The following is a 27,551-nucleotide window of genomic DNA, read 5'->3' on the forward strand; positions in this document are numbered from 1 at the left end:
GTTTAGCTGAGAGCAGTTTAAAAGTGCCTGGCTGGTTTTGCTGAGAGCAGTTTAAAAGTGCCTGGCTGGTTATGCTGAGAGCAGTTTAAAAGTGCCTGGCTGGTTCAGCTGAGAGCAGTTTAAAAGTGCCTGGCTGGTTTTGCTGAGAGCAGTTTAAAAGTGCCTGGCTGGTTTAGCAGAGAGCAGTTTAAAATAGCCTGGTTGGTTTTGCTGAGAGCAGTTTAAAAGTGCCTGGCTGGTTTTGCTGAGAGCAGTTTAAAAGTGCCTGTCTGGTTTAGCTGAGAGCAGTTTAAAAGTGCCTGGCTGGTTTTGCTGAGAGCAGTTTAAAAGTGCCTGTCTGGTTTTGCTGAGAGCTGATTAAAAGTGCCTGGCTGGTTTTGCTGAGAGCAGTTTAAAAGTGCCTGGCTGGTTTTGCTGAGAGCAGTTTAAAAGTGCCTGGCTGGTTTTGCTGAGAGCAGTTTAAAAGTGCCTGGCTGGTTTTGCTGAGAGCAGTTTAAAAGTGCCTGGCTGGTTTAGCTGAGAGCAGTTTAAAAGTGCCTGGTTGGTTTAGCTGAGAGCAGTTTAAAAGTGCCTGGCTGTTTTAGCTGAGAGCAGCTAAAAAGTGCCTGGCTGGTTTTGCTGAGAGCAGTTTAAAAGTGCCTGGCTGGTTTTGCTGAGAGCAGTTTAAAAGTGCCTGGCTGGTTTAGCTGAGAGCAGTTTAAAAGTGCCTGGCTGGTTTTGCTGAGAGCAGTTTAAAAGTGCCTGGCTGGTTTAGCTGAGAGCAGCTAAAAAGTGCCTGGCTGGTTTTGCTGAGAGCAGTTTAAAAGTGCCAGGCTGGTTTTGCTGAGAGCTTATTAAAAGTGCCTGTCTGGTTTAGCTGAGAGGAGTTTAAAAGTGCCTGTCTGGTTTTGCTGAGAGCAGTTTAAAAGTGCCTGTCTGGTTTAGCTGAGAGCAGTTTAAAAGTGCCTGGCTGGTTTTGCTGAGAGCAGTTTAAAAGTGCCTGGCTGGTTTTGCTGAGAGCAGTTTAAAAGTGCCAGGCTGGTTTTGCTGAGAGCTGATTAAAAGTGCCTGGCTGGTTTTGCTGAGAGCAGTTTAAAAGTGCCTGGTGGTTTTGCTGAGAGCAGTTTAAAAGTGCCTGGCTGGTTTCGCTGAGAGCAGTTTAAAAGTGCCTGGTTGGTTTTGCTGAGAGCAGTTTAAAAGTGCCTGGCTGGTTTAGCTGAGAGCGGATTAAAAGTGCCTGGCTGGTTTTGCTGAGAGCTGATTAAAAGTGCCTGGCTGGTTTTGCTGAGAGCAGTTTAAAAGTGCCTGGCTGGTTTTGCTGAGGGCAGTTTAAAAGTGCCTGGCTGGTTTTGCTGAGAGCAGTTTAAAAGTGCCTGGCTGGTTTAGCTGAGAGCAGTTTAAAAGTGCCTGGCTGGTTTTGCTAAGTGCTGATTAAAAGTGCCTGGCTGGTTTAGCTGAGAGCAGTTTAAAAGTGCCTGGCTGGTTTTGCTGAGAGCAGTTTAAAAGTGCCTGGCTGGTTATGCTGAGAGCAGTTTAAAAGTGCCTGGCCGGTTTAGCTGAGAGCAGTTTAAAAGTGCCTGGCTGGTTTTGCTGAGAGCAGTTTAAAAGTGCCTGGCTGGTTATGCTGAGAGCAGTTTAAAAGTGCCTGGCTGGTTTTGCTGAGAGCTGATTAAAAGTGCATGTCTGGTTTAGCTGAGAGCAGCTAAAAAGTGCCTGGCTGGTTTTGCTGAGAGCAGTTTAAAAGTGCCTGGTTGGTTTGCTGAGAGCAGTTTAAAAGTGCCTGGCTGGTTTAGCTGAGAGCAGTTTAAAAGTGCTTCGTTGGTTTTGCTGAGAGCAGTTGAAAAGTGCCTGGCTGGTTTTGCTGAGAGCAGTTTAAAAGTGCCTGTCTGGTTTAGCTGAGAGCAGTTTAAAAGTGCCTGGCTGGTTTAGCTGAGAGCAGTTTAAAAGTGCCTGGCTGGTTTTGCTGAGAGCAGTTTAAAAGTGCCTGGCTGGTTTAGCTGAGAGCTGTTTAAAAGTGCCTGGCTGGTTTAGCTGAGAGCAGTTTAAAAGTGCCTGGCTGGTTTAGCTGAGAGCAGTTTACAAGTGCCTGTCTGGTTTTGCTGAGAGCAGTTTAAAACTGCCTGGCTGGTTTTGCTGAGAGCAGTTTAAAAGTGCCTGGCTGGTTTTGCTGAGAGCAGTTTAAAAGTGCCTGGCTGGTTTTGCTGAGAGCTGATTAAAAGTGCCTGTCTGGTTTAGCTGAGAGCAGTTTAAAAGTGCCTGGCTGGTTTTGCTGAGAGCAGTTTAAAAGTGCCTGGCTGGTTTTGCTGAGAGCAGTTTAAAAGTGCCTGGCTGGTTTTGCTGAGAGCAGTTTAAAAGTGCCTGGTTGGTTTTGCTGAGAGCAGTTTAAAAGTGCCTGGCTGGTTTAGCTGAGAGCGGATTAAAACTGCCTGGCTGGTTTTGCTGAGAGCAGTTTAAAAGTGCCTGGCTGGTTTTGCTGAGAGCAGTTTAAAAGTGCCTGGCTGGTTTTGCTGAGAGCAGTTTAAAAGTGCCTGGCTGGTTTAGCTGAGAGCAGTTTAAAAGTGCCTGGCTGGTTTTGCTGAGAGCAGTTTAAAAGTGCCTGGCTGGTTTAGCTGAGAGCAGTTTAAAAGTGCCTGGCTGGTTTTGCTGAGAGCAGTTTAAAAGTGCCTGGCTGGTTTAGCTGAGAGCGGATTAAAAGTGCCTGGCTGGTTTTGCTGAGAGCAGTTTAAAAGTGCCTGGTTGGTTTAGCTGAGGGCGGATTAAAAGTGCCTGGCTGGTTTTGCTGAGAGCAGTTTAAAAGTGCCTGGTTGGTTTAGCTGAGAGCAGTTTAAAATAGCCTGGTTGGTTTTGCTGAGAGCAGTTTAAAAGTGCCTGGCTGGTTTAGCTGAGAGCAGTTTAAAAGTGCCTGGCTGGTTTTGCTAAGTGCTGATTAAAAGTGCCTGTCTGGTTTAGCTGAGAGCAGTTTAAAAGTGCCTGGCTGGTTTAGCTGAGAGCAGTTTAAAAGTGCCTGGCTGGTTTTGCTAAGTGCTGATTAAAAGTGCCTGGCTGGTTTAGCTGAGAGCAGTTTAAAAGTGCCTGGCTGGTTTTGCTGAGAGCAGTTTAAAAGTGCCTGGCTGGTTATGCTGAGAGCAGTTTAAAAGTGCCTGGCTAGTTTAGCTGAGAGCAGTTTAAAAGTGCCTGGCTGGTTTTGCTGAGAGCAGTTTAAAAGTGCCTGGCTGGTTTAGCAGAGAGCAGTTTAAAATAGCCTGGTTGGTTTTGCTGAGAGCTGATTAAAAGTGCCTGGCTGGTTTTGCTGAGAGCAGTTTAAAAGTGCCTGGCTGGTTTTGCTAAGTGCTGATTAAAAGTGCCTGGCTGGTTTAGCTGGGAGCAGTTTAAAAGTGCCTGGCTGGTTTTGCTGAGAGCAGTTTAAAAGTGCCTGGCTGGTTTTGCTGAGAGCAGTTTAAAAGTGCCTGGCTGGTTTTGCTGAGAGCAGTTTAAAAGTGCCTGGCTGGTTTTGCTGAGAGCAGTTTAAAAGTGCCTGGTTGGTTTAGCTGAGAGCAGTTTAAAAGTGCCTGGCTGGTTTAGCTGAGAGCAGTTTAAAAGTGCCTGTCTGGTTTTGCTGAGAGCAGTTTAAAAGTGCCTGGCTGGTTTTGCTGAGAGCTGATTAAAAGTGCATGTCTGGTTTAGCTGAGAGCAGCTAAAAAGTGCCTGTCTGGTTTTGCTGAGAGCAGTTCAAAAGTGCCTGGCTGGTTTAGCTGAGGGCAGTTTAAACGTGCGTGGCTGGTTTAGCTGAGAGCTGTTTAAAAGTGCCTGGTTGGTTTTGCTGAGAGCAGTTTAAAAGTGCCTGGCTGGTTTTGCTGAGAGCAGTTTAAAAGTGCCTGGCTGGTTTAGCTGAGAGCAGTTTAAAAGTGCCTGGCTGGTTTTGCTGAGAGCAGTTTAAAAGTGCCTGGCTGGTTTTGCTGAGAGCAGTTTAAAAGTGCCTGGCTGGTTTTGCTGAGAGCAGTTTAAAAGTGCCTGGCTGGTTTAGCTGAGAGCAGTTTAAAAGTGCCTGGCTGGTTTTGCTGAGAGCAGTTTAAAAGTGCCTGGCTGGTTTAGCTGAGAGCAGTTTAAAATAGCCTTGTTGGTTTTGCTGAGAGCAGTTTAAAAGTGCCTGGCTGGTTTAGCTGAGAGCAGTTTAAAAGTGCCTGGCTGGTTTTGCTGAGAGCAGTTTAAAAGTGCCTGGCTGGTTTAGCTGAGAGCGGATTAAAAGTGCCTGGCTGGTTTTGCTGAGAGCAGTTTAAAAGTGCCTGGCTGGTTTAGCTGAGAGCGGATTAAAAGTGCCTGGTTGGTTTAGCTGAGAGCAGTTTAAAATAGCCTGGTTGGTTTTGCTGAGAGCAGTTTAAAAGTGCCTGGCTGGTTTAGCTGAGAGCAGTTTAAAAGTGCCTGGCTGGTTTTGCTAAGTGCTGATTAAAAGTGCCTGTCTGGTTTAGCTGAGAGCAGTTTAAAAGTGCCTGGCTGGTTTTGCTCAGAGCAGTTTAAAAGTGCCTGGCTGGTTTAGCTGAGAGCAGTTTAAAAGTGCCTGGCTGGTTTTGCTAAGTGCTGATTAAAAGTGCCTGGCTGGTTTAGCTGAGAGCAGTTTAAAAGTGCCTGGCTGGTTTTGCTGAGAGCAGTTTAAAAGTGCCTGGCTGGTTATGCTGAGAGCAGTTTAAAAGTGCCTGGCTGGTTCAGCTGAGAGCAGTTTAAAAGTGCCTGGCTGGTTTTGCTGAGAGCAGTTTAAAAGTGCCTGGCTGGTTTAGCAGAGAGCAGTTTAAAATAGCCTGGTTGGTTTTGCTGAGAGCAGTTTAAAAGTGCCTGGCTGGTTTTGCTGAGAGCAGTTTAAAAGTGCCTGTCTGGTTTAGCTGAGAGCAGTTTAAAAGTGCCTGGCTGGTTTTGCTGAGAGCAGTTTAAAAGTGCCTGTCTGGTTTTGCTGAGAGCTGATTAAAAGTGCCTGGCTGGTTTTGCTGAGAGCAGTTTAAAAGTGCCTGGCTGGTTTTGCTGAGAGCAGTTTAAAAGTGCCTGGCTGGTTTTGCTGAGAGCAGTTTAAAAGTGCCTGGTTGGTTTAGCTGAGAGCAGTTTAAAAGTGCCTGGCTGGTTTAGCTGAGAGCAGTTTAAAAGTGCCTGGTTGGTTTAGCTGAGAGCAGTTTAAAAGTGCCTGGCTGTTTTAGCTGAGAGCAGTTTAAAAGTGCCTGGCTGGTTTTGCTGAGAGCAGTTTAAAAGTGCCTGGCTGGTTTAGCTGAGAGCAGCTAAAAAGTGCCTGGCTGGTTTTGCTGAGAGCAGTTTAAAAGTGCCAGGCTGGTTTTGCTGAGAGCTGATTAAAAGTGCCTGTCTGGTTTAGCTGAGAGGAGTTTAAAAGTGCCTGTCTGGTTTTGCTGAGAGCAGTTTAAAAGTGCCTGTCTGGTTTAGCTGAGAGCAGTTTAAAAGTGCCTGGCTGGTTTTGCTGAGAGCAGTTTAAAAGTGCCTGGCTGGTTTTGCTGAGAGCAGTTTAAAAGTGCCAGGCTGGTTTTGCTGAGAGCTGATTAAAAGTGCCTGGCTGGTTTTGCTGAGAGCAGTTTAAAAGTGCCTGGTGGTTTTGCTGAGAGCAGTTTAAAAGTGCCTGGCTGGTTTCGCTGAGAGCAGTTTAAAAGTGCCTGGTTGGTTTTGCTGAGAGCAGTTTAAAAGTGCCTGGCTGGTTTAGCTGAGAGCGGATTAAAAGTGCCTGGCTGGTTTTGCTGAGAGCTGATTAAAAGTGCCTGGCTGGTTTTGCTGAGAGCAGTTTAAAAGTGCCTGGCTGGTTTTGCTGAGGGCAGTTTAAAAGTGCCTGGCTGGTTTTGCTGAGAGCAGTTTAAAAGTGCCTGGCTGGTTTTGCTGAGAGCAGTTTAAAAGTGCCTGGCTGGTTTTGCTGAGAGCAGTTTAAAAGTGCCTGGCTGGTTTTGCTAAGTGCTGATTAAAAGTGCCTGTCTGGTTTAGCTGAGAGCAGTTTAAAAGTGCCTGGCTGGTTTTGCTGAGAGCAGTTTAAAAGTGCCTGGCTGGTTATGCTGAGAGCAGTTTAAAAGTGCCTGGCCGGTTTAGCTGAGAGCAGTTTAAAAGTGCCTGGCTGGTTTTGCTGAGAGCAGTTTAAAAGTGCCTGGCTGGTTATGCTGAGAGCAGTTTAAAAGTGCCTGGCCGGTTTAGCTGAGAGCAGTTTAAAAGTGCCTGGCTGGTTTTGCTGAGAGCAGTTTAAAAGTGCCTGGCTGGTTTAGCAGAGAGCAGTTTAAAATAGCCTGGTTGGTTTTGCTGAGAGCAGTTTAAAAGTGCCTGGCTGGTTTTGCTGAGAGCAGTTTAAAAGTGCCTGGCTGGTTTTGCTGAGAGCAGTTTAAAAGTGCCTGTCTGGTTTAGCTGAGAGCAGTTTAAAAGTGCCTGGCTGGTTTTGCTGAGAGCAGTTTAAAAGTGCCTGTCTGGTTTTGCTGAGAGCTGATTAAAAGTGCCTGGCTGGTTTTGCTGAGAGCAGTTTAAAAGTGCCTGGTTGGTTTAGCTGAGAGCAGTTTAAAAGTGCCTGGCTGGTTTAGCTGAGAGCAGTTTTAAAGTGCCTGGCTGGTTTTGCTGAGAGCTGATTAAAAGTGCCTGGCTGGTTTAGCTGAGAGCAGTTTAAAAGTGCCTGGTTGGTTTAGCTGAGAGCAGTTTAAAAGTGCCTGGCTGGTTTTGCTGAGAGCAGTTTAAAAGTGCCTGTCTGGTTTTGCTGAGAGCAGTTTAAAAGTGCCTGGCTGGTTTTGCTGAGAGCAGTTTAAAAGTGCCTGGCTGGTTTTGCTGAGCAGTTTAAAAGTGCCTGTCTGGTTTTGCTGAGAGCAGTTTAAAAGTGCCTGTCTGGTTTTGCTGAGAGCAGTTTAAAAGTGCCCGGCTGGTTTTGCTGAGAGCAGTTTAAAAGTGCCTGGCGGGTTTTGCTGAGAGCAGTTTAAAAGTGCCTGGCTGGTTTTGCTGAGAGCAGTTTAAAAGTGCCTGGCTTGTTTTGCTGAGAGCTGATTAAAAGTGCCTGGCTGGTTTAGCTGAGAGCAGTTTAAAAGTGCCTGGCTGGTTTTGCTGAGAGCAGTTTAAACGTGCCTGGCTGGTTTAGCTGAGAGCAGTTTAAAAGTGCCTGGCTGGTTTAGCTGACAGCAGTTTAAAAGTGCCTGGCTGGTTTAGCTGAGAGCAGTTTAAAAGTGCCTGTCTGGTTTTGCTGAGAGCAGTTTAAAAGTGCCTGGCTGGTTTTGCTGAGAGCTGATTAAAAGTGCCTGGCTGGTTTAGCTGAGAGCAGTTTAAAAGTGCCTGGCTGGTTTTGCTGAGAGCAGTTTAAAAGTGCCTGTCTGGTTTAGCTGAGAGCAGCTAAAAAGTGCCTGCCTGGTTTTGCTGAGAGCAGTTTAAAAGTGCCTGGCTGGTTTTGCTGAGAGCTGATTAAAAGTGCATGTCTGGTTTAGCTGAGAGCAGCTAAAAAGTGCCTGGCTGGTTTTGCTGAGAGCAGTTTCAAAGTGCCTGGTTGGTTTGCTGAGAGCAGTTTAAAAGTGCCTGGCTGGTTTAGCTGAGAGCAGTTTAAAAGTGCTTCGTTGGTTTTGCTGAGAGCAGTTGAAAAGTGCCTGGCTGGTTTTGCTGAGAGCAGTTTAAAAGTGCCTGTCTGGTTTAGCTGAGAGCAGTTTACAAGTGCCTGTCTGGTTTTGCTGAGAGCAGTTTAAAAGTGCCTGGCTGGTTTTGCTGAGAGCAGTTTAAAACTGCCTGGCTGGTTTTGCTGAGAGCAGTTTAAAAGTGCCTGGCTGGTTTTGCTGAAAGCAGTTTAAAAGTGCCTGGCTGGTTTTGCTGAGAGCAGTTTAAAAGTGCCAGGCTGGTTTTGCTGAGAGCAGTTTAAAAGTGCCTGGCTGGTTTTGCTGAGAGCTGATTAAAAGTGCCTGTCTGGTTTAGCTGAGAGGAGTTTAAAAGTGCCTGGCTGGTTTTGCTGAGAGCAGTTTAAAAGTGCCTGGCTGGTTTTGCTGAGAGCAGTTTAAAAGTGCCTGGCTGGTTTTGCTGAGAGCAGTTTAAAAGTGCCTGGTTGGTTTTGCTGAGAGCAGTTTAAAAGTGCCTGGCTGGTTTAGCTGAGAGCGGATTAAAAGTGCCTGGCTGGTTTTGCTGAGAGCTGATTAAAAGTGCCTGGCTGGTTTTGCTGAGAGCAGTTTAAAAGTGCCTGGCTGGTTTTGCTGAGGGCAGTTTAAAAGTGCCTGGCTGGTTTTGCTGAGAGCAGTTTAAAAGTGCCTGGTTGGTTTTGCTGAGAGCAGTTTAAAAGTGCCTGGCTGGTTTTGCTGAGAGCAGTTTAAAAGTGCCTGGCTGGTTTTGCTGAGAGCAGTTTAAAAGTGCCTGGCTGGTTTTGCTGAGAGCAGTTTAAAAGTGCCTGGCTGGTTTAGCTGAGAGCAGTTTAAAAGTGCCTGGCTGGTTTTGCTGAGAGCAGTTTAAAAGTGCCTGGCTGGTTTAGCTGAGAGCGGATTAAAAGTGCCTGGCTGGTTTTGCTGAGAGCAGATTAAAAGTGCCTGGTTGGTTTAGCTGAGAGCGGATTAAAAGTGCCTGGCTGGTTTTGCTGAGAGCAGTTTAAAAGTGCCTGGTTGGTTTAGCTGAGAGCAGTTTAAAATAGCCTGGTTGGTTTTGCTGAGAGCAGTTTAAAAGTGCCTGGCTGGTTTAGCTGAGAGCAGTTTAAAAGTGCCTGGCTGGTTTTGCTAAGTGCTGATTAAAAGTGCCTGGCTGGTTTAGCTGAGAGCAGTTTAAAAGTGCCTGGCTGGTTTTGCTAAGTGCTGATTAAAAGTGCCTGTCTGGTTTAGCTGAGAGCAGTTTAAAAGTGCCTGGCTGGTTTTGCTGAGAGCAGTTTAAAAGTGCCTGGCTGGTTTTGCTAAGTGCTGATTAAAAGTGCCTGGCTGGTTTAGCTGGGAGCAGTTTAAAAGTGCCTGGCTGGTTTTGCGGAGAGCAGTTTAAAAGTGCCTGGCTGGTTTTGCTGAGAGCAGTTTAAAAGTGCCTGGCTGGTTTTGCTGAGAGCAGTTTAAAAGTGCCTGGCTGGTTTTGCTGAGAGCAGTTTAAAAGTGCCTGGTTGGTTTAGCTGAGAGCAGTTTAAAAGTGCCTGGCTGGTTTAGCTGAGAGCAGTTTAAAAGTGCCTGTCTGGTTTTGCTGAGAGCAGTTTAAAAGTGCCTGGCTGGTTTTGCTGAGAGCTGATTAAAAGTGCATGTCTGGTTTAGCTGAGAGCAGCTAAAAAGTGCCTGTCTGGTTTTGCTGAGAGCAGTTCAAAAGTGCCTGGCTGGTTTAGCTGAGGGCAGTTTAAACGTGCGTGGCTGGTTTAGCTGAGAGCTGTTTAAAAGTGCCTGGTTGGTTTTGCTGAGAGCAGTTTAAAAGTGCATGGTTGGTTTTGCTGAGAGCAGTTTAAAAGTGCCTGCCTGGTTTTGCTGAGAGCTGATTAAAAGTGCCTGGCTGGTTTAGCTGAGAGCAGTTTAAAACTGCCTGGCTGGTTTTGCTGAGAGCAGTTTAAAAGTGCCTGGCTGGTTTTGCTGAGAGCAGTTTAAAAGTGCCTGGCTGGTTTTGCTGAGAGCAGTTTAAAAGTGCCTGGCTGGTTTTGCTGAGAGCAGTTTAAAAGTGCCAGGTTGGTTTAGCTGAGAGCAGTTTAAAAGTGCTGGTTGGTTTTGCTGAGAGCAGTTTAAAAGTGCCTGGCTGATTTAGCTGAGAGCGGATTAAAAGTGCCTGGCTGGTTTTGCTGAGAGCAGTTTAAAAGTGCCTGGTTGGTTTAGCTGAGAGCAGTTTAAAATAGCCTGGTTGGTTTTGCTGAGAGCAGTTTAAAAGTGCCTGGCTGGTTTTGCTAAGTGCTGATTAAAAGTGCCTGTCTGGTTTAGCTGAGAGCAGTTTAAAAGTGCCTGGCTGGTTTTGCTGAGAGCAGTTTAAAAGTGCCTGGCTGGTTTAGCTGAGAGCGGATTAAAAGTGCCTGGCTGGTTTTGCTGAGAGCAGTTTAAAAGTGCCTGGCTGGTTTTGCTGAGAGCTGATTAAAAGCGCCTGGCTGGTTTTGCTGAGAGCAGTTTAAAAGTGCCTGGCTGGTTTTGCTGAGAGCAGTTTAAAAGTGCCTGGCTGGTTTTGCTGAGAGCAGTTTAAAAGTGCCTGGCTGGTTTTGCTGAGAGCAGTTTAAAAGTGCCTGGCTGGTTTTGCTGAGAGCAGTTTAAAAGTGCCTGGCTGGTTTAGCTGAGAGCAGTTTAAAAGTGCCTGGCTGGTTTAGCTGAGAGCAGTTTAAAAGTGCCTGGCTGGTTTTGCTGAGAGCAGTTTAAAAGTGCCTGGCTGGTTTAGCTGAGAGCAGTTTAAAAGCGCCTGGCTGGTTTTGCTGAGAGCAGTTTAAAAGTGCCTGGCTGGTTTAGCTGAGAGCAGTTTAAAAGTGCCTGGCTGGTTTAGCTGAGAGCAGTTTAAAAGCGCCTGGCTGGTTTTGCTGAGAGCAGTTTAAAAGTGCCTGGCTGGTTTTGCTGAGAGCAGTTTAAAAGTGCCTGGCTGGTTTTGCTGAGAGCAGTTTAAAAGTGCCTGGCTGGTTTAGCTGAGAGCAGTTTAAAAGTGCCTGGCTGGTTTTGCTGAGAGCAGTTTAAAAGTGCCTGGTTGGTTTTGCTGAGAGCAGTTTAAAAGTGCCTGGCTGGTTTAGCTGAGAGCGGATTAAAAGTGCCTGGCTGGTTTTGCTGAGAGCAGTTTAAAAGTGCCTGGTTGGTTTAGCTGAGAGCAGTTTAAAATAGCCTGGTTGGTTTTGCTGAGAGCAGTTTAAAAGTGCCTGGCTGGTTTAGCTGAGAGCAGTTTAAAAGTGTCTGGCTGGTTTTGCTAAGTGCTGATTAAAAGTGCCTGGCTGGTTTAGCTGAGAGCAGTTTAAAAGTGCCTGGCTGGTTTTGCTGAGAGCAGTTTAAAAGTGCCTGGCTGGTTTTGCTGAGAGCAGTTTAAAAGTGCCTGGCTGGTTTAGCTGAGAGCAGTTTAAAAGTGCCTGGCTGGTTTTGCTAAGTGCTGATTAAAAGTGCCTGTCTGGTTTAGCTGAGAGCAGTTTAAAAGTGCCTGGCTGGTTTAGCTGAGAGCGGATTAAAAGTGCCTGGCTGGTTTTGCTGAGAGCAGTTTAAAATAGCCTGGTTGGTTTTGCTGAGAGCAGTTTAAAAGTGCCTGGCTGTTTTAGCTGAGAGCAGTTTAAAAGTGCCTGGCTGGTTTTGCTGAGAGCAGTTTAAAAGTGCCTGTCTGGTTTTGCTGAGAGCTGATTAAAAGTGCCTGTCTGGTTTTGCTGAGAGCAGCTAAAAAGTGCCTGTCTGGTTTTGCTGAGAGCTGATTAAAAGTGCCTGGCTGGTTTTGCTGAGAGCAGTTTAAAAGTGCCTGGCTGGTTTTGCTGAGAGCAGTTTAAAAGTGCCTGGCTGGTTTAGCTGAGAGCAGTTTAAAAGTGCCTGGCGGGTTTAGCTGAGAGCAGTTTAAAAGTGCCTGGCGGGTTTTGCTGAGAGCAGTTTAAAAGTGCCTGGCTGGTTTTGCTGAGAGCAGTTTAAAAGTGCCTGGCTGGTTTTGCTGAGAGCAGTTTAAAAGTGCCTGGCTGGTTTTGCTGAGAGCAGTTTAAAAGTGCCTGGCTGGTTTTGCTGAGAGCAGCTAAAAAGTGCCTGTCTGGTTTTGCTGAGAGCTGATTAAAAGTGCCTGGCTGGTTTAGCTGAGAGCAGTTTAAAATAGCCTGGTTGGTTTTGCTGAGAGCTGATTAAAAGTGCCTGGCTGGTTTAGCTGAGAGCAGTTTAAAAGTGCCTGGCTGGTTTTGCTAAGTGCTGATTAAAAGTGCCTGTCTGGTTTAGCTGAGAGCAGTTTAAAAGTGCCTGGCTGGTTTAGCTGAGAGCGGATTAAAAGTGCCTGGCTGGTTTTGCTGAGAGCAGTTTAAAAGTGCCTGGTTGGTTTAGCTGAGAGCAGTTTAAAATAGCCTGGTTGGTTTTGCTGAGAGCAGTTTAAAAGTGCCTGGCTGTTTTAGCTGAGAGCAGTTTAAAAGTGCCTGGCTGGTTTTGCTGAGAGCAGTTTAAAAGTGCCTGTCTGGTTTTGCTGAGAGCTGATTAAAAGTGCCTGTCTGGTTTTGCTGAGAGCAGCTAAAAAGTGCCTGTCTGGTTTTGCTGAGAGCTGATTAAAAGTGCCTGGCTGGTTTTGCTGAGAGCAGTTTAAAAGTGCCTGGCTGGTTTTGCTGAGAGCAGTTTAAAAGTGCCTGGCGGGTTTAGCTGAGAGCAGTTTAAAAGTGCCTGGCTGGTTTTGCTGAGAGCAGTTTAAAAGTGCCTGGCTGGTTTTGCTGAGAGCAGTTTAAAAGTGCCTGGCTGGTTTTGCTGAGAGCAGTTTAAAAGTGCCTGGCTGGTTTTGCTGAGAGCAGCTAAAAAGTGCCTGTCTGGTTTTGCTGAGAGCTGATTAAAAGTGCCTGGCTGGTTTTGCTGAGAGCAGATTAAAAGTGCCTGGTTGGTTTTGCTGAGAGCAGTTTAAAAGTGCCTGGCTGGTTTTGCTGAGAGCAGTTTAAAAGTGCCTGGCTGGTTTTGATGAGAGCAGTTTAAAAGTGCCTGGCTGGTTTTGCTGAGAGCAGTTTAAAAGTGCCTGGCTGGTTTTGCTGAGAGCAGTTTAAAAGTGCCTGGCTGGTTTTGCTGAGAGCAGCTAAAAAGTGCCTGTCTGGTTTTGCTGAGAGCTGATTAAAAGTGCCTGGCTGGTTTAGCTGAGAGCAGTTTAAAAGTGCCTGGCTGGTTTTGCTAAGTGCTGATTAAAAGTGCCTGTCTGGTTTAGCTGAGAGCAGTTTAAAAGTGCCTGGCTGGTTTAGCTGAGAGCGGATTAAAAGTGCCTGGCTGGTTTTGCTGAGAGCAGTTTAAAAGTGCCTGGTTGGTTTAGCTGAGAGCAGTTTAAAATAGCCTGGTTGGTTTTGCTCAGAGCAGTTTAAAAGTGCCTGGCTGTTTTAGCTGAGAGCAGGTTAAAAGTGCCTGGCTGGTTTTGCTGAGAGCAGTTTAAAAGTGCCTGTCTGGTTTTGCTGAGAGCTGATTAAAAGTGCCTGTCTGGTTTTGCTGAGAGCAGCTAAAAAGTGCCTGTCTGGTTTTGCTGAGAGCTGATTAAAAGTGCCTGGCTGGTTTTGCTGAGAGCAGTTTAAAAGTGCCTGGCGGGTTTAGCTGAGAGCAGTTTAAAAGTGCCTGGCTGGTTTTGCTGAGAGCAGTTTAAAAGTGCCTGGCTGGTTTTGCTGAGAGCAGTTTAAAAGTGCCTGGCTGGTTTTGCTGAGAGCAGTTTAAAAGTGCCTGGCTGGTTTTGCTGAGAGCAGCTAAAAAGTGCCTGTCTGGTTTTGCTGAGAGCTGATTAAAAGTGCCTGGCTGGTTTTGCTGAGAGCAGTTTAAAAGTGCCTGGCTGGTTTTGCTGAGAGCAGATTAAAAGTGCCTGGTTGGTTTTGCTGAGAGCAGTTTAAAAGTGCCTGGCTGGTTTTGCTGAGAGCAGCTAAAAAGTGCCTGTCTGGTTTTGCTGAGAGCTGATTAAAAGTGCCTGGCTGGTTTAGCTGAGAGCAGTTTAAAATAGCCTGGTTGGTTTTGCTGAGAGCTGATTAAAAGTGCCTGGCTGGTTTAGCTGAGAGCAGTTTAAAAGTGCCTGGCTGGTTTTGCTAAGTGCTGATTAAAAGTGCCTGTCTGGTTTAGCTGAGAGCAGTTTAAAAGTGCCTGGCTGGTTTAGCTGAGAGCGGATTAAAAGTGCCTGGCTGGTTTTGCTGAGAGCAGTTTAAAAGTGCCTGGTTGGTTTAGCTGAGAGCAGTTTAAAATAGCCTGGTTGGTTTTGCTGAGAGCAGTTTAAAAGTGCCTGGCTGTTTTAGCTGAGAGCAGTTTAAAAGTGCCTGGCTGGTTTTGCTGAGAGCAGTTTAAAAGTGCCTGTCTGGTTTTGCTGAGAGCTGATTAAAAGTGCCTGTCTGGTTTTGCTGAGAGCAGCTAAAAAGTGCCTGTCTGGTTTTGCTGAGAGCTGATTAAAAGTGCCTGGCTGGTTTTGCTGAGAGCAGTTTAAAAGTGCCTGGCTGGTTTTGCTGAGAGCAGTTTAAAAGTGCCTGGCGGGTTTAGCTGAGAGCAGTTTAAAAGTGCCTGGCTGGTTTTGCTGAGAGCAGTTTAAAAGTGCCTGGCTGGTTTTGCTGAGAGCAGTTTAAAAGTGCCTGGCTGGTTTTGCTGAGAGCAGTTTAAAAGTGCCTGGCTGGTTTTGCTGAGAGCAGCTAAAAAGTGCCTGTCTGGTTTTGCTGAGAGCTGATTAAAAGTGCCTGGCTGGTTTTGCTGAGAGCAGATTAAAAGTGCCTGGTTGGTTTTGCTGAGAGCAGTTTAAAAGTGCCTGGCTGGTTTTGCTGAGAGCAGTTTAAAAGTGCCTGGCTGGTTTTGATGAGAGCAGTTTAAAAGTGCCTGGCTGGTTTTGCTGAGAGCAGTTTAAAAGTGCCTGGCTGGTTTTGCTGAGAGCAGTTTAAAAGTGCCTGGCTGGTTTTGCTGAGAGCAGCTAAAAAGTGCCTGTCTGGTTTTGCTGAGAGCAGATTAAAAGTGCCTGGCTGGTTTAGCTGAGAGCAGTTTAAAATAGCCTGGTTGGTTTTGCTGAGAGCTGATTAAAAGTGCCTGGCTGGTTTAGCTGAGAGCAGTTTAAAAGTGCCTAGCTGGTTTTGCTAAGTGCTGATTAAAAGTGCCTGTCTGGTTTAGCTGAGAGCAGTTTAAAAGTGCCTGGCTGGTTTAGCTGAGAGCGGATTAAAAGTGCCTGGCTGGTTTTGCTGAGAGCAGTTTAAAAGTGCCTGGTTGGTTTAGCTGAGAGCAGTTTAAAATAGCCTGGTTGGTTTTGCTGAGAGCAGTTTAAAAGTGCCTGGCTGTTTTAGCTGAGAGCAGGTTAAAAGTGCCTGGCTGGTTTTGCTGAGAGCAGTTTAAAAGTGCCTGTCTGGTTTTGCTGAGAGCTGATTAAAAGTGCCTGTCTGGTTTTGCTGAGAGCAGCTAAAAAGTGCCTGTCTGGTTTTGCTGAGAGCTGATTAAAAGTGCCTGGCTGGTTTTGCTGAGAGCAGTTTAAAAGTGCCTGGCTGGTTTTGCTGAGAGCAGTTTAAAAGTGCCTGGCGGGTTTAGCTGAGAGCAGTTTAAAAGTGCCTGGCTGGTTTTGCTGAGAGCAGTTTAAAAGTGCCTGGCTGGTTTTGCTGAGAGCAGTTTAAAAGTGCCTGGCTGGTTTTGCTGAGAGCAGCTAAAAAGTGCCTGTCTGGTTTTGCTGAGAGCTGATTAAAAGTGCCTGGCTGGTTTTGCTGAGAGCAGTTTAAAAGTGCCTGGCTGGTTTTGCTGAGAGCAGATTAAAAGTGCCTGGTTGGTTTTGCTGAGAACAGTTTAAAAGTGCCTGGCTGGTTTTGCTGAGAGCAGTTTAAAAGTGCCTGGCTGGTTTTGCTGAGAGCAGTTTAAAAGTGCCTGGCTGGTTTTGCTGAGAGCAGTTCAAAAGTGCCTGGCTGGTTTTGCTGAGAGCAGTTTAAAAGTGCCTGGCTGGTTTTGCTGAGAGCAGTTTAAAAGTGCCGGGCTGGTTTAGCTGAGAGCTGTTTAAAAGTGCCTGGCTGGTTTTGCTGAGAGCAGTTTAAAAGTGCCTGGCTGGTTTTGCTGAGAGCAGTTTAAAATAGCCTGGTTGGTTTTGCTGAGAGCAGTTTAAAAGTGCCTGGCTGGTTTTGCTGAGAGCAGTTTAAAAGTGCCTGGCTGGTTTAGCTGAGAGCAGTTTAAAAGGGCCTGGCTGGTTTTGCTGAGAGCAGTTTAAAAGTGCCTGGCTGGTTTAGCTGAGTGCAGTTTAAAAGTGCCTGGCTGGTTTTGCTGAGAGCTGATTAAAAGTGCCTGGCTGGTTTTGCTGAGAGCAGTTTAAAAGTGCCTGGTTGGTTTTGCTGAGAGCAGTTTAAAAGTGCCTGGCTGGTTTTGCTGAGAGCAGTTTAAAAGTGCCTGGCTGGTTTAGCTGAGAGCAGTTTAAAAGTGCCTGGCTGGTTTTGCTGAGAGCAGTTTAAAAGTGCCTGGCTGGTTTTGCTGAGAGCAGTTTAAAAGTGCCGGGCTGGTTTAGCTGAGAGCTGTTTAAAAGTGCCTGGCTGGTATAGCTGAGAGCAGATTAAAAGTGCCTGGCTGGTTTAGCTGAGAGCAGTTTAAAAGTGCCTGGCTGGTTTTGCTGAGAGCAGTTTAAAAGTGCCTGGCTGGTTTTGCTGAGGGCAGTTTAAAAGTGCCTGGCTGATTTTGCTGAGAGCAGTTTAAAAGTGCCTGGCTGGTTTAGCTGAGAGCAGTTTAAAAGTGCCTGGCTGGTTTTGCTGAGAGCAGTTTAAAAGTGCCTGGCTGGTTTTGCTGAGGGCAGTTTAAAAGTGCCTGGCTGATTTTGCTGAGAGCAGTTTAAAAGTGCCTGGCTGGTTTTGCTGAGAGCAGTTTAAAAGTGCCTGGCTGGTATAGCTGAGAGCAGATTAAAAGTGCCTGGCTGGTTTTGCTGAGAGCAGTTTAAAAGTGCCTGGCTGGTTTTGCTGAGAGCAGTTTAAAAGTGCCTGGCTGGTTTTGCTGAGAGCAGTTTAAAAGTGCCTGGCTGGTTTAGCTGAGAGCAGTTTAAAAGTGCCTGGCTGGTTTAGCTGAGAGCAGTTTAAAAGTGCCTGTCTGGTTTTGCTGAAAGCAGTTTAAAAGTGCCTGTCTGGTTTTGCTGAGAGCAGTTTAAAAGTGCCTGGTTGGTTTTGCTGAGAGCAGTTTAAAAGTGCCTGGCTGGTTTTGCTGAAAGCAGTTTAAAAGTGCCTGGCTGGTTTTGCTGAGAGCTGATTAAAAGTAGAAAGCCAGTTTGAGACAGCAGCTTGAGAAGTTCTGGTTTGCTGTGAGCTGATTGACCAAGCATATATATATCTCTGCCATAAAACAGAAAATATATATATTAACTGTGACTGGTGTGTTACTGTTTAAAGGTGTTAAGTCTCTTGGAAGTTTGAAGGAACATCTTAAGGAGTTATTTACTGTTGCAATATTTTCTGAGTTATCTTTGAAGAACGGGGTGTTAAGAGATCCAATGTTTATTTAAGATGTTAAGTTGAGTTCATGGAATAAATAGTGTTTTGTGTTTAAAAACCCACGTGTCCATAATTGTAATGTCACACCTAGGGAACAAGCCGTGTGCTAGGAAAAGCAACTAATCCATTAAAGGGAGATGCTGGTTGAACTCCATGATACATTTTGGGGTTCTGAACACCCCTCGCCCATAACAATTGGGGGCTTGAGGGGGATAAAAGTCTATCTATTGGATTGGCTTTTGTGAACTTAAAGACAGTGAAGCATTGTTGCTTTTCCGGTGTGGTATTTTAGTTTAAGTGGGGAGAGTGTTGTGAACAATGGCTCTTTCAGAGGCTCAGAAGTTTTTGGGAGTGGAGAATGTCACACATAGTACCTTATGGACAGAAACGAAAAGCAGACTGTTAGATTTCGCAAGAACATTGCAGTTAACATTACCTGACCAAATGTGAAAAGATGAGGTAATTATGGCGGTGGTTAATAATTTAAAGTTGCCTGAGATAGAGTTTGACTCATTAGAAATGGCAAAAATTCAGTTGCAAATTAAACAAATGGAACATGAGAAAGAATTAAAGCAGCTTGAATATGAGAGTGAGAGAGAGGAAAAAGAAAAAGAGAGAGAGAGGAAAAAGAAAGAGTGAGAGAGAGAGGAAAAAGAAAGAGAAATTGAGAGAGAGGAAAAAGAAAAGGAGAGAAGAAAGGAGAAAAGAAAGAATAGCCCGAGCAGAACAAAAAGGAAAAGAAAGGGAGATACAGATCAGGGAAAAAGATAAAGAGAGGGAGTTTGAATTTCAGAAAATGGCCATGAAACATGACAATCAGTTAAAGTTAGGGTTAGTTTAGCAGGTTTAGCACACTGGGCTAAATCGCTGGCTTTTAAAGCAGACCAAGGCAAGCCAGCAGCACGGTTCAATTCCCGTACCAGCCTCCCTGAACAGGCGCCGGAATGTGGTGACTAGGGGCTTTTCACAGTAACTTCATTGAAGCCTACTCGTGACAATAAGCGATTTTCATTTCATTTCCATTTCATTTTCAATTGGCAGACGTAAAGGGAAACGTACAGTTGGATGATAGTGATGAGGATAGTGAGAAAGAGCGTCACAGTCGAAGGCTTGGTGGGAATCTAGTTAAATATGTCCAAGCATTGCCAAGGTTTGACGAGAAGGAAGTGGAAGCCTTTTTCATTTCATTTGAGAAGGTAGCTAAACAAATGAAATGGCCACAGGACATGTGGGTGTTACTGATTCAAACAAAGCTGGTAGGTAGAGCTAGTGAAGTGTTTGCATCACTACCGGAGGAGGCATCTGGAACGTATGAGGAGGTGAAGAAATCCATCTTTAGTGCATATGAGCTAGTGCCTGAAGCTTACAGACAAAGGTTTAGAAATTTAAGGAACGAATTTGGTCAAACATACATGGAGTTTGAAAGGCTCAAACAGAGTAATTTTGATAGGTGGATAAGGGCTTTGAAAATCGACCAAACGTATGAAGCTCTCAGAGAAATTATACTTTTGGAGGAGTTTAAAAATTCAATTCCTGATGTAGTGAGAACTCATGTGGAAGAACAGAGGGTTAAAACTGCGAGGTTAGCAGCAGAATTGGCAGATGATTATGAATTAGTTCATAAATCAAAGCTTGGTTTCCGACATCAGTTTCAGCCGGTGAGGGATAGAAACTGGGGACATGAGTAATACTCAAGTGGTAAAGGTAAAGGTGATCTGATGGGAGATAATAAAGAGAATGTACCTCAGATTAAAAAAGAAATCCAGGAGGGTGGAAAAGAAATGACAAGTTTCAGATGTTTTCACTGTAATAAACTAGGCCATGTAAAGTCACAGTGTTGGTGGTTGAAGAAAAGCACTGGGAAGGCTGATGTGGTAAAACAGGATAAGACAGTGGGGTTTGTTAGAGTGGTAAAGGAAAGCCCAAGGGAAGCGAAGGAGGTGCAAACGATTGTACAGCCTGTTCAAGAAGTAATTGTTAAGAAGGTGCCAGATGTCTTTAAAGAATTTACTTGTGTGGGTCAAGTTTACTCGTGTGTATCAGGAGGAGCAGGTAAAGAAGTCACCATTTTAAGAGATACAGGGGCTAGTCAATCTTTAATGGTAAGAGATGAGGAATTATGTAGTTTGGGAAGAATGTTGTCAGAAAAGGTGGCGATATGTGGAATTCAGGGAGAGAGGAGTAGCGTTCCATTACATAAGGTAAGGTTGAAAAGTCCAGTGAAAAGTGGTGAAGTGATAGTAGGAGTAATAGATAAACTATCTCGTCCAGGAATACAGTTTATCTTGGGTAATGATATAGCTGGATCGCAGGTGGGAGTGATGCCTACTGTGGTTGATAAGCCAGTGTAAAATTAGTCAACTGAAGTGTTGAAGGACGAATATCCTGGGATTTTTCCGGATTGTGTCGTAACAAGGTCGCAAAGTCACAGGTTAAGACAAGAGGAGAAATCCGAGAGTGAAGATGAAGGTGAAGTGCAATTATCAGAAACGATTTTTGATCAGATGGTTGAAAAAGAACAAGACCAGGTGGAGGATGAGGCGGATATTTTTAGTTCAGGAAAATTGGCGGAGTTACAACAGAAAGATGTAGAAATAAAACGGATATATCGGAAAGCATATCCGGAAGAGGAATCTGAGAGTATACGAGTGTTATTACCGTAAAAATGATGTCTTGATGAGAAAATGGAGACCTGTACTTATGCAGGCGGATGGAAAGTGGGCAGAGGTTCATCAAATAGTATTGCCGGTAGGGTATAGAAAGGAGGTGTTGCGAGTTGCACATGAGGTACCAGTGGGAGGTCATTTGGGAATAAGGAAAACTCAAGCTAAAATCCAGAAACATTTTTATTGGCCTGGACTACATAAAGATGTAGTTAAATTTTGTCAATCATGTCACACATGTCAAGTGATAGGGAAACCTCAAGCAGTGATAAAACCAGCGCCCTTAATACCCATTCCAGCATTTGAGGAACCTTTTACAAGGGTCCTAATCGATTGTGTAGGACCGCTTCCAAAAACAAAAAGTGGGAATCAATATCTTTTGATTGTAATGGATGTGTCTACTAGGTTTCCAGAGGCCATTCCAGTACGTAATATTACAGCTAAAAGGATTGTGGAAGAGTTACTTAAATTCTTTACTAGGTATGGACTACCCACAGAAATTCAATCGTAAATTTGAATTTTACTTCAAAGTTATTCAAAGAAGTTATGGATAGTTTAGGAATAAAACAATTTAAATCAACTGCGTACCATCCAGAATCGCAGGGAGTGTTAGAAAGGTGGCATCAGACATTAGAGACAATGTTCAGGGCTTATTGTCAAGATTATCCAGAGGATTGGGATAAAGGAATCCCATTCGTACTGTTTGCAATTAGGGATGCACCTAATGAGTCTACCAAATTTAGTCCTTTTTAACTAATTTTTGGTCATGAGGTAAGAGGACCACTTAAATTGATTAAGGAAAAATTGGTGGGTGAGAAATCGGAAATTACACTATTGGATTACATGTCAAATTTTAGGGAACGATTAAATAGAGCAGGTGAATTGGCTAGACAACATTTGAAACTTGCACAAAATGTGATAAAACGGGTAGCGGACAAGAAATCCAAAGTTCGTAGTTTTGCCAGTGGAGGTCAAGTTTTAGTGTTGTTACCAGTGGTAGGGGAGCCTTTAAAAGCTAGGTTTTGTGGACCGTATCAGATTGAAAGGAAATTAAGTGAGGTGAATTATGTGGTAAAAACACCAGATAGAAGGAAGACTCACCGAGTGTGTCATGTGAATATGCTTAAAAGGTACTCTGAAAGGGAAGGAGAGAAAAAGGAAGTTTTAATGATTCTAACTCAAAGTGACGAACCAAATCCAGATGACTGTGAATTTGACATAACTCAAATTAAATTGGAAAATGAGGATGTTCTTAAAAATTGGGATGAATTGTTGTTACCTTCCGGAGGAAAAACAAACTGACCTGAAAAAGTTATTGATATCACATGGGCAAGTTTGTAGAGATAAATTGGGAAGTACTAAAATGGCTATACATGATGTAGATGTGGGAAATGCTGTTCCTATCAAACAACATCCATATAGACTTAATCCTTTAAAATTGGCACAGGTTAACAGAGATTGAGAGTATGCTGAAGAATGGCATAATTGAAGTGGGTTGCAGCCAATGGAGCTCACCCATAGTGATGGTACCTAAACGAGACGGTACCCAACGGTTGCGTGTGGACTATAGAAAGGTGAATGCAGTTACAAGAACGGACTCTTATCCTATCCCACCATTGAAGGATTGCATGGAGAAAGTGGGACAATCTGTTTTTATTTCCAACTTCCAGACATGGAAGGAACATTTAAAACATCGTATGGAGTTCTTCGATCGACTTCAGAAGGCGGATTTGGTGATAAACCTAGCCGAAAGTGAATTTGGAGAAGCCCGAATCACTTTCCTGGAGGAGTTTCCGATACCCTCAAGATGAAGGGAAATAATGCGATTTCTTAGCATGAATGAATTTGATCGAACAGTTGTGCAAAAGTTTTGTGGCGTGATTACTCCACTGATGGAATTGCTGAAGAAACTAAAAGATTTCAATGGACAGCGGACTTTCAACAGGCATTTGACTGCCTGAAAGCTGTGATCACCAATGCTCCTGTATTGGAGAATTGCAAGGGACTCTGTGGTCAGATTGAACTAAATGATCTGATTCTAAAGAGAAATGCCGAGGAGTAGAGGAATGGATGGATCGTGCAGAGACTTTGTTCAAAGAGACTGTCAATCGAGAAAGATTTCGGTTGGAGGAAGAACAACAAAGAAAAATGGATTATATTATTATACCTGTTTGCGTGTGTTTTTTAAAAAAACGAAAAGGTATATTTACTGTGTACATTTCTTAGTGGATGGTGCAAAAGTGAAAAATTAAACCATCTTGAAGTTGATGGTTTATTTTTTTGTCTTGGGGGGGGGGGGTGTCATGCGAGAGTGCCTTTAAGAACTGGATGTTTAAGCAATATATCTTTAAGAAAACAGTGATGTCATAGAGTGGGTGTAGCTCAGTTCAGTTCAGCCATTTTGCAGTTTGATTTTGCATTTTGAAGTTTCAGTTTTGAAAAATGCTTGGCTGGTTTTGCTGAGAGCGGATTAAAAGTGCCTGGCTGGTTTAGCTGAGAGCAGTTTAAAAGTGCCTGGCTGGTTTAGCTGAGAGCAGTTTAAAAGTGCCTGGCTGGTTTAGCTGAGAGCAGTTTAAAAGTGCCTGGCTGGTTTTGCTGAGAGCAGTTTAAAAGGAGAAAGCCAGTTTGAGACAGCAGCTTGAGAAGTTCTGGTTTGCTGTGAGCTGATTGACCAAGCATATATATATCTCTGCCATAAAACAGAAAATATATATATTAACTGTGACTGGTGTGTTACTGTTTAAAGGTGTTAAGTCTCTTGGAAGTTTTAAGGAACATCTTAAGGAGTTATTTACTGTTGCAATATTTTCTGAGTTATCTTTGAAGTAAGGGGTGTTAAGAGATCCAATGTTTATTTAAGATGTTAAGTTGAGTTCATGGAATAAATAGTGTTTTGTGTTTAAAAACCCACGTGTCCATAATTGTAATCCCACACCTAGGGAACAAGCCGTGTGCTAGGAAAAGCAACAAAATCCATTAAAGCGAGAGGTTGGTTGAACTCCACGATACATTTTGGGGTTCTGAAAACGCCTCGTCCATAACATTAGACTAAAAGATACTAGTTGGACCTCAGCTGGTATATTGTGCACAGTTCTGGGCGTCACAATCTGGGAAGGATGTGAACACATTGCAGAGAGGTTTACAAGAATGGTTCCAGGGATGAGAAACTTCAGTTACGAGGATGGACTGGAGAGGTTGGGACTGTTCTTGGACAGTAAAAGACTAAGGGGAGATTTGATAGAGATGTTCAAAATCGTGAGGGGCAGGACAGTGTATACGGGGAAAAACTGTTCCCCCTCATAAAAGGGTTAAGAACAAGAGGGCACAGATGTAAAGTGATTTTTAAAAGAGCAAATGTGATTTGAGAATAAACTTTTTCACACAGTGAGTGGTTGGGGTCTGGATTGAACGGTCTGGAAATGTGGTGGAGTCAGGTTCAATCGAAGCATTCAAGAGGGCATTAGATGATTATTTGAACAGAAACAATGTGCGGGGATACGGGGAAAAGGCAAGGGGCACTACGTCATGATGCTAATTTGGACAGCAAGTGCTGATGTGAGGGACCAAATGGCCTCCTGCTGCACAGGAACAATTCTACAATTTTATGATGGTGAAGGGCAGCACGGTGGCGCAGTGGGTTAGCACTGCAGCCTCAAGGCGCTGAGGTCCCAGGTTCGATCCCGGCTCTGGGTCACTGTCCGTGTGAAGTTTGCACATTCTCCCCGTGTTTGCGTGGGTGTTGTCCCACAAAAACAAAAAATGTGCAGGTTAGGTGGATTGGCCACGCTAAATTGCCCCATAATTGGAAAAAATTAATTGGGTACTCTAAATTTATTTTTAAAATATTTTTATGATGGTGCATGTTAATATTTTTAGAGTTAATTATCAGGTCTAGAAAGATTAGAGTTGTGAAGGTAAGATGCTAAAATGCTGAGCCTTTAGCGATTGCCAAAGAAAGTGGCAGTTCAGAACGTTAGTTTTGTTAACAGTCTGAATAGAAGAAATGGATCGATAAAACAGGTGAGCAGACTTAACTGGAGAACTGGAGACATGGATCGATAAAACAGCAGGGGAGCAGACTTAACTGGAGAACTGGAGACATGGATCGATAAAACAGCAGGGGAGCAGACTTAACTGGAGACATGAGACTGGATTCTCCACAAATGGAGCTCTGTCCCCAGGCCAGCGTAAAAACGCTGGCGTTTCACTCTTGACTTTCCTCAGAAAAATCTACAGCTATTCTCCTACCTGCAGGGTGCTGGCAGGGCTCCAGAGTGCTTCTCGCAGCTTCAGCTGCAGATACAGGCCCCGCACTGCTGGTCGCGTGTCCGCCCATGCGCACAGCGGCGGCCTGCAGCGGGTGTGCCGTGCGTGATGGCGGAGTCGGACTGCGGACCGACATCGATAATGCAGCCCCCACCCCCCCCCCCCCCACCCTGTCCGGGATGGCAGGTGCCCGCGGATCCGAGCCGCCTGATCGCTGCCCTGACCGCCCATGAGGCCCCCCCCCCCCCCCCCCCCCGGTGCTCGATCCCCCCCGCCCCCACCAGGGCGGCCGGGGAGCGAGTCCTCAGCCGCCAACCGAGGGTTCCGACGGCCAATACGTGGGTAGAACCATGCCGGCGCGAACTCGGCCAGTTTTGCCCGGAGAACCGCGGGGGCACGGGGCCCTGTCAATGACCCCCTAGCCGTGCCGTGTAAATCGTGTGAGCGATTCTCCGAACGCGATTTTGGTGCGGGGCTGCAAAGAATCCAGCCCAGGATGTCCACACTGCTGCAAAGAAGTACAGTACAGAGAAATAGTTTGTTTTGGGAGTTATAGAGTTTTAAAACATTCAGTGAATACTGAAGGGCTACATCGTCAACGAGATGGGTGAAGCTTAAGAAGGCTCTCCGGTTTCAATTTGCCTGAATTCTTGCCAGGGATGGGGATTAGTTGCAGTTTGGACCTCATGTGGTTTGCAGCTCACAGAGAAGCCTGGGATATGTTTGCCAGCTCCAGGCAGTCAGGGCTCAAATGTCCTGGGAGACATTTCGAGCTCAGTGCAGCTGGGAGACTGATATTTAGAGAAACCACTGAGTGAAGCTAGCAGTCTGCAAAAGAGTTGGAAGTGCGGCAGTAACTAGAGACAGGGGTGCAGCTTTGTGAATCTTCTGGAACAAAAAATCAGGAGAAGAGGCTGAACCATTGCCAGGTCAGCAGTTGAGACAGTCCAAGTCGTAACGGCTGTTGTGTTAATTCAGAGGCTAAATCATCAAAAGTGAAGAGATTAAATACCTCATAAGAGAGATAAAGAGTTTTAATGAAATACTGTGACTCACAGTGGTCACTGACGTCTGGACGGGTTGATGAAAAATCCATGGGATCTGTGTTGGTCGCATCTGCCATTTAATGCGCAGAGTAGTATGTTCAACCACAGTGTGCCTGTTAATTCATATTTACCTCATGTTAATTTTGAATGCTGGAGTATAAGATAGATATTGCAAATTGTTTTAATTTTCTGATTTGGTGCAAAGTTTTTTTTGTTTAAAACCATAGAATCTTGTGGTTTTATTCTCCTTGTGGATAACTGGGATTTCAAACTTTGTCTACTTGAAACAAAAGGTTACTGGCCGCGAATTGAATCGTAACAACATTCTCCAATACCTTAACATCCTTCCCAATGGGGCTCAGAGCCTGCACCAACACTCCAAAACCCAGTGATTTAACACACCGCGGACTGGTAATCCTACAGCTAGGGAGAGGATGTGGCGAGGGATGGGATGGTTGCGGGGAGTGTAGGAGAGCAGCGTGCCCTCACATCAGGTCTGTAAATTACCTGCAAATATGCAACCAGCTGACCACATGTCTATGGAAGTAGAGTAGAGTTTAGCACCAAACAGCACATCTGGAGGGCGATACCACAGTGTCACCACCTGCAATGGGCAAAGGGCAGGTTAAACAACCAGTACCTCTCCTCCCTAAGACTATTGTCAGGATATCGGAGCAGACCCTAATTTTTGTAAGAATACTGGACGGGAATTCCCAAACAATTTGCAATTTTTAAAACTGTGAGGAAAGGATACTTGACCCCAGGGGTGATAACTCTGATTTATGTTCGAACAAACTTTAATTTAAACACAGAATTAACCACATTAACATGAACAAAAGTTAAACTGTCCTTAAATAAAAGGAAAAGCTTCAACTCACTATCGACACCTGTCACTATATATATTCCAACAAAGCAACCCAATATAGTTCAAAGACCTCTCATAAATAAAGTTAGCAATCATAAGACATAGGAGCAGAATTAGGCCACTCGGCCCATCGAGTCTGCTCTGCCATTCAGTCATGGCTGATATTTTTCTCATCCCCATTCTCCTGCCTTCTCCTCATAACCCCTGATCCCCTTATTAATCAAGAACCTATCGATCTCTGTCTAAAAGACACTCGGTGATTTGGCCTCCACAGCCTTCTGCGGCAAAGTGTTCCACAGATTCACCACCCTCTGGCTGAAGAAATTCCTCCTCATCTCTGTTTTAAAGGATCGCCCCTTTAGTCTGAGATGGTGTCCTCTGGTTCTAGATTTTCCTACAAGTGGAAACATCCTCTCCACGTCCACTCTATCCAGCCCTCACAGTATCTTGTTTCAATAAGATCCCCCCTCATCCTTCTAAACTCAGTTTGAGGAGTACAGACCCAGAGTCCTCAGCCATTCCTCATACGAGAAGCTCTTCATTCCAGGGATCAGGGTAATTGCTGTTCTCTGTGAAGACATTTGGAGAGAGACCCTTTCAGGAACAACCTGAAATTCTTTCTGTCTTGTCAGATTTGAATCCTATGGCAAAACTGAAAAAAACATCGACAGACCTGGCTCCTCCCAATAATTACATCATCTGTATCCTATGAGGATGTCCCATGATCTGCTCAGCTAGGACTAAACACCATCCATCATTAATTATCTACACCCAGGGATCCTCCTTTCTATTAACAAGATTCCATTAGCCATCCATATGTAAAAAAAGTAAATGGTTAGGATCAATGATTCCCTAACTTTTACAAAACCTATTTACAACTTTAACAGACATATTGCCTGCATGTATTTGAACCCTGGGTTTTTAATAATATCCTGCAACAAGTATAAAATATAATACCTAATAGACCCAGCATTCATCACAATATCAATATCAGTCATGAGCAAATCAGCAATGAGCAAAATCAGTACAACACTTTAACAGCAGCTGAATGACTGGATAATATGTTTATAATGATGTAGGTTGAGGAACGTTTGTTACACAGGTAGAAAATGCCGGTTCTTCTGTCCAGTGCGGTGGGTTTGTTTACATGAAATGAAGAGTGGTGACAGGGGCTTAGTTCAGCATCTCGTCTGAACTACTTCACTTCTGACAGTGCAGCGCTCCCTCAGTACTGACCCTCTAACAGTGCAGCACTCCCTCAGTACTGACCCTCTGACAGTGCAGCCCTCCCTCAGTACTGACCCTCTGACAGAGCGGCACTCCCTCAGTACTGACCCTCTGACAGTGCAGCCCTCCCTCAGTACTGACCCTCTGACAGAGCGGCACTCCCTCAGTACTGACCCTCTGACAGTGCGGCACTCCCTCAGTACTGACCCTCTGACAGTGCGGCACTCCCTCAGTACTGACCCTCTGACAGTGCGGCACTCCCTCAGTGCTGACCCTCTGACAGTGCAGCACTCCCTCAGTACTGACCCTCTGACAGTGCAGCCCACCCTAAGTACTGACCCTCTGACAGTGCAGCACTCCCTCAGTACTGACAGTGGAGCCCTCCCTCAGTACTGACCGTCTGACAGTGCAGCACTTCCCCAGTACTGACCCTCTGACAGTGCGGCACTCCCTCATTACTGACTCTCTGACAGTGCAGCCCACCCTCAGTACTGACCCTCTGACAGTTCAGCACTTCCTCAGTACTGACCCTCTGACAGTGCAGCACTCCCTCAGTACTGATCATCTGACAG

The 27,551-nt window shown here is 45.1% G+C and overlaps 1 protein-coding gene across 2 annotated transcripts in view; it reads right to left on the reverse strand.

Moving 5' to 3' along the window:
• Nucleotides 1–27,551, reverse strand: part of cdk5 (cyclin dependent kinase 5) — a 248,988-nt gene that overhangs the window by 72,354 nt on the left and 149,083 nt on the right. For both annotated transcript variants that reach the window (XM_072468561.1, XM_072468562.1), the window contains exon 8: nucleotides 25,395–25,491. In XM_072468561.1, the coding sequence (XP_072324662.1) occupies nucleotides 25,395–25,491 (97 nt within the window). The remainder of the gene's footprint in view (nucleotides 1–25,394; nucleotides 25,492–27,551) is intronic.

This window comes from Scyliorhinus torazame, chromosome 11, assembly GCF_047496885.1.
Source record: "Scyliorhinus torazame isolate Kashiwa2021f chromosome 11, sScyTor2.1, whole genome shotgun sequence".
NCBI lineage: Eukaryota > Metazoa > Chordata > Chondrichthyes > Carcharhiniformes > Scyliorhinidae > Scyliorhinus > Scyliorhinus torazame.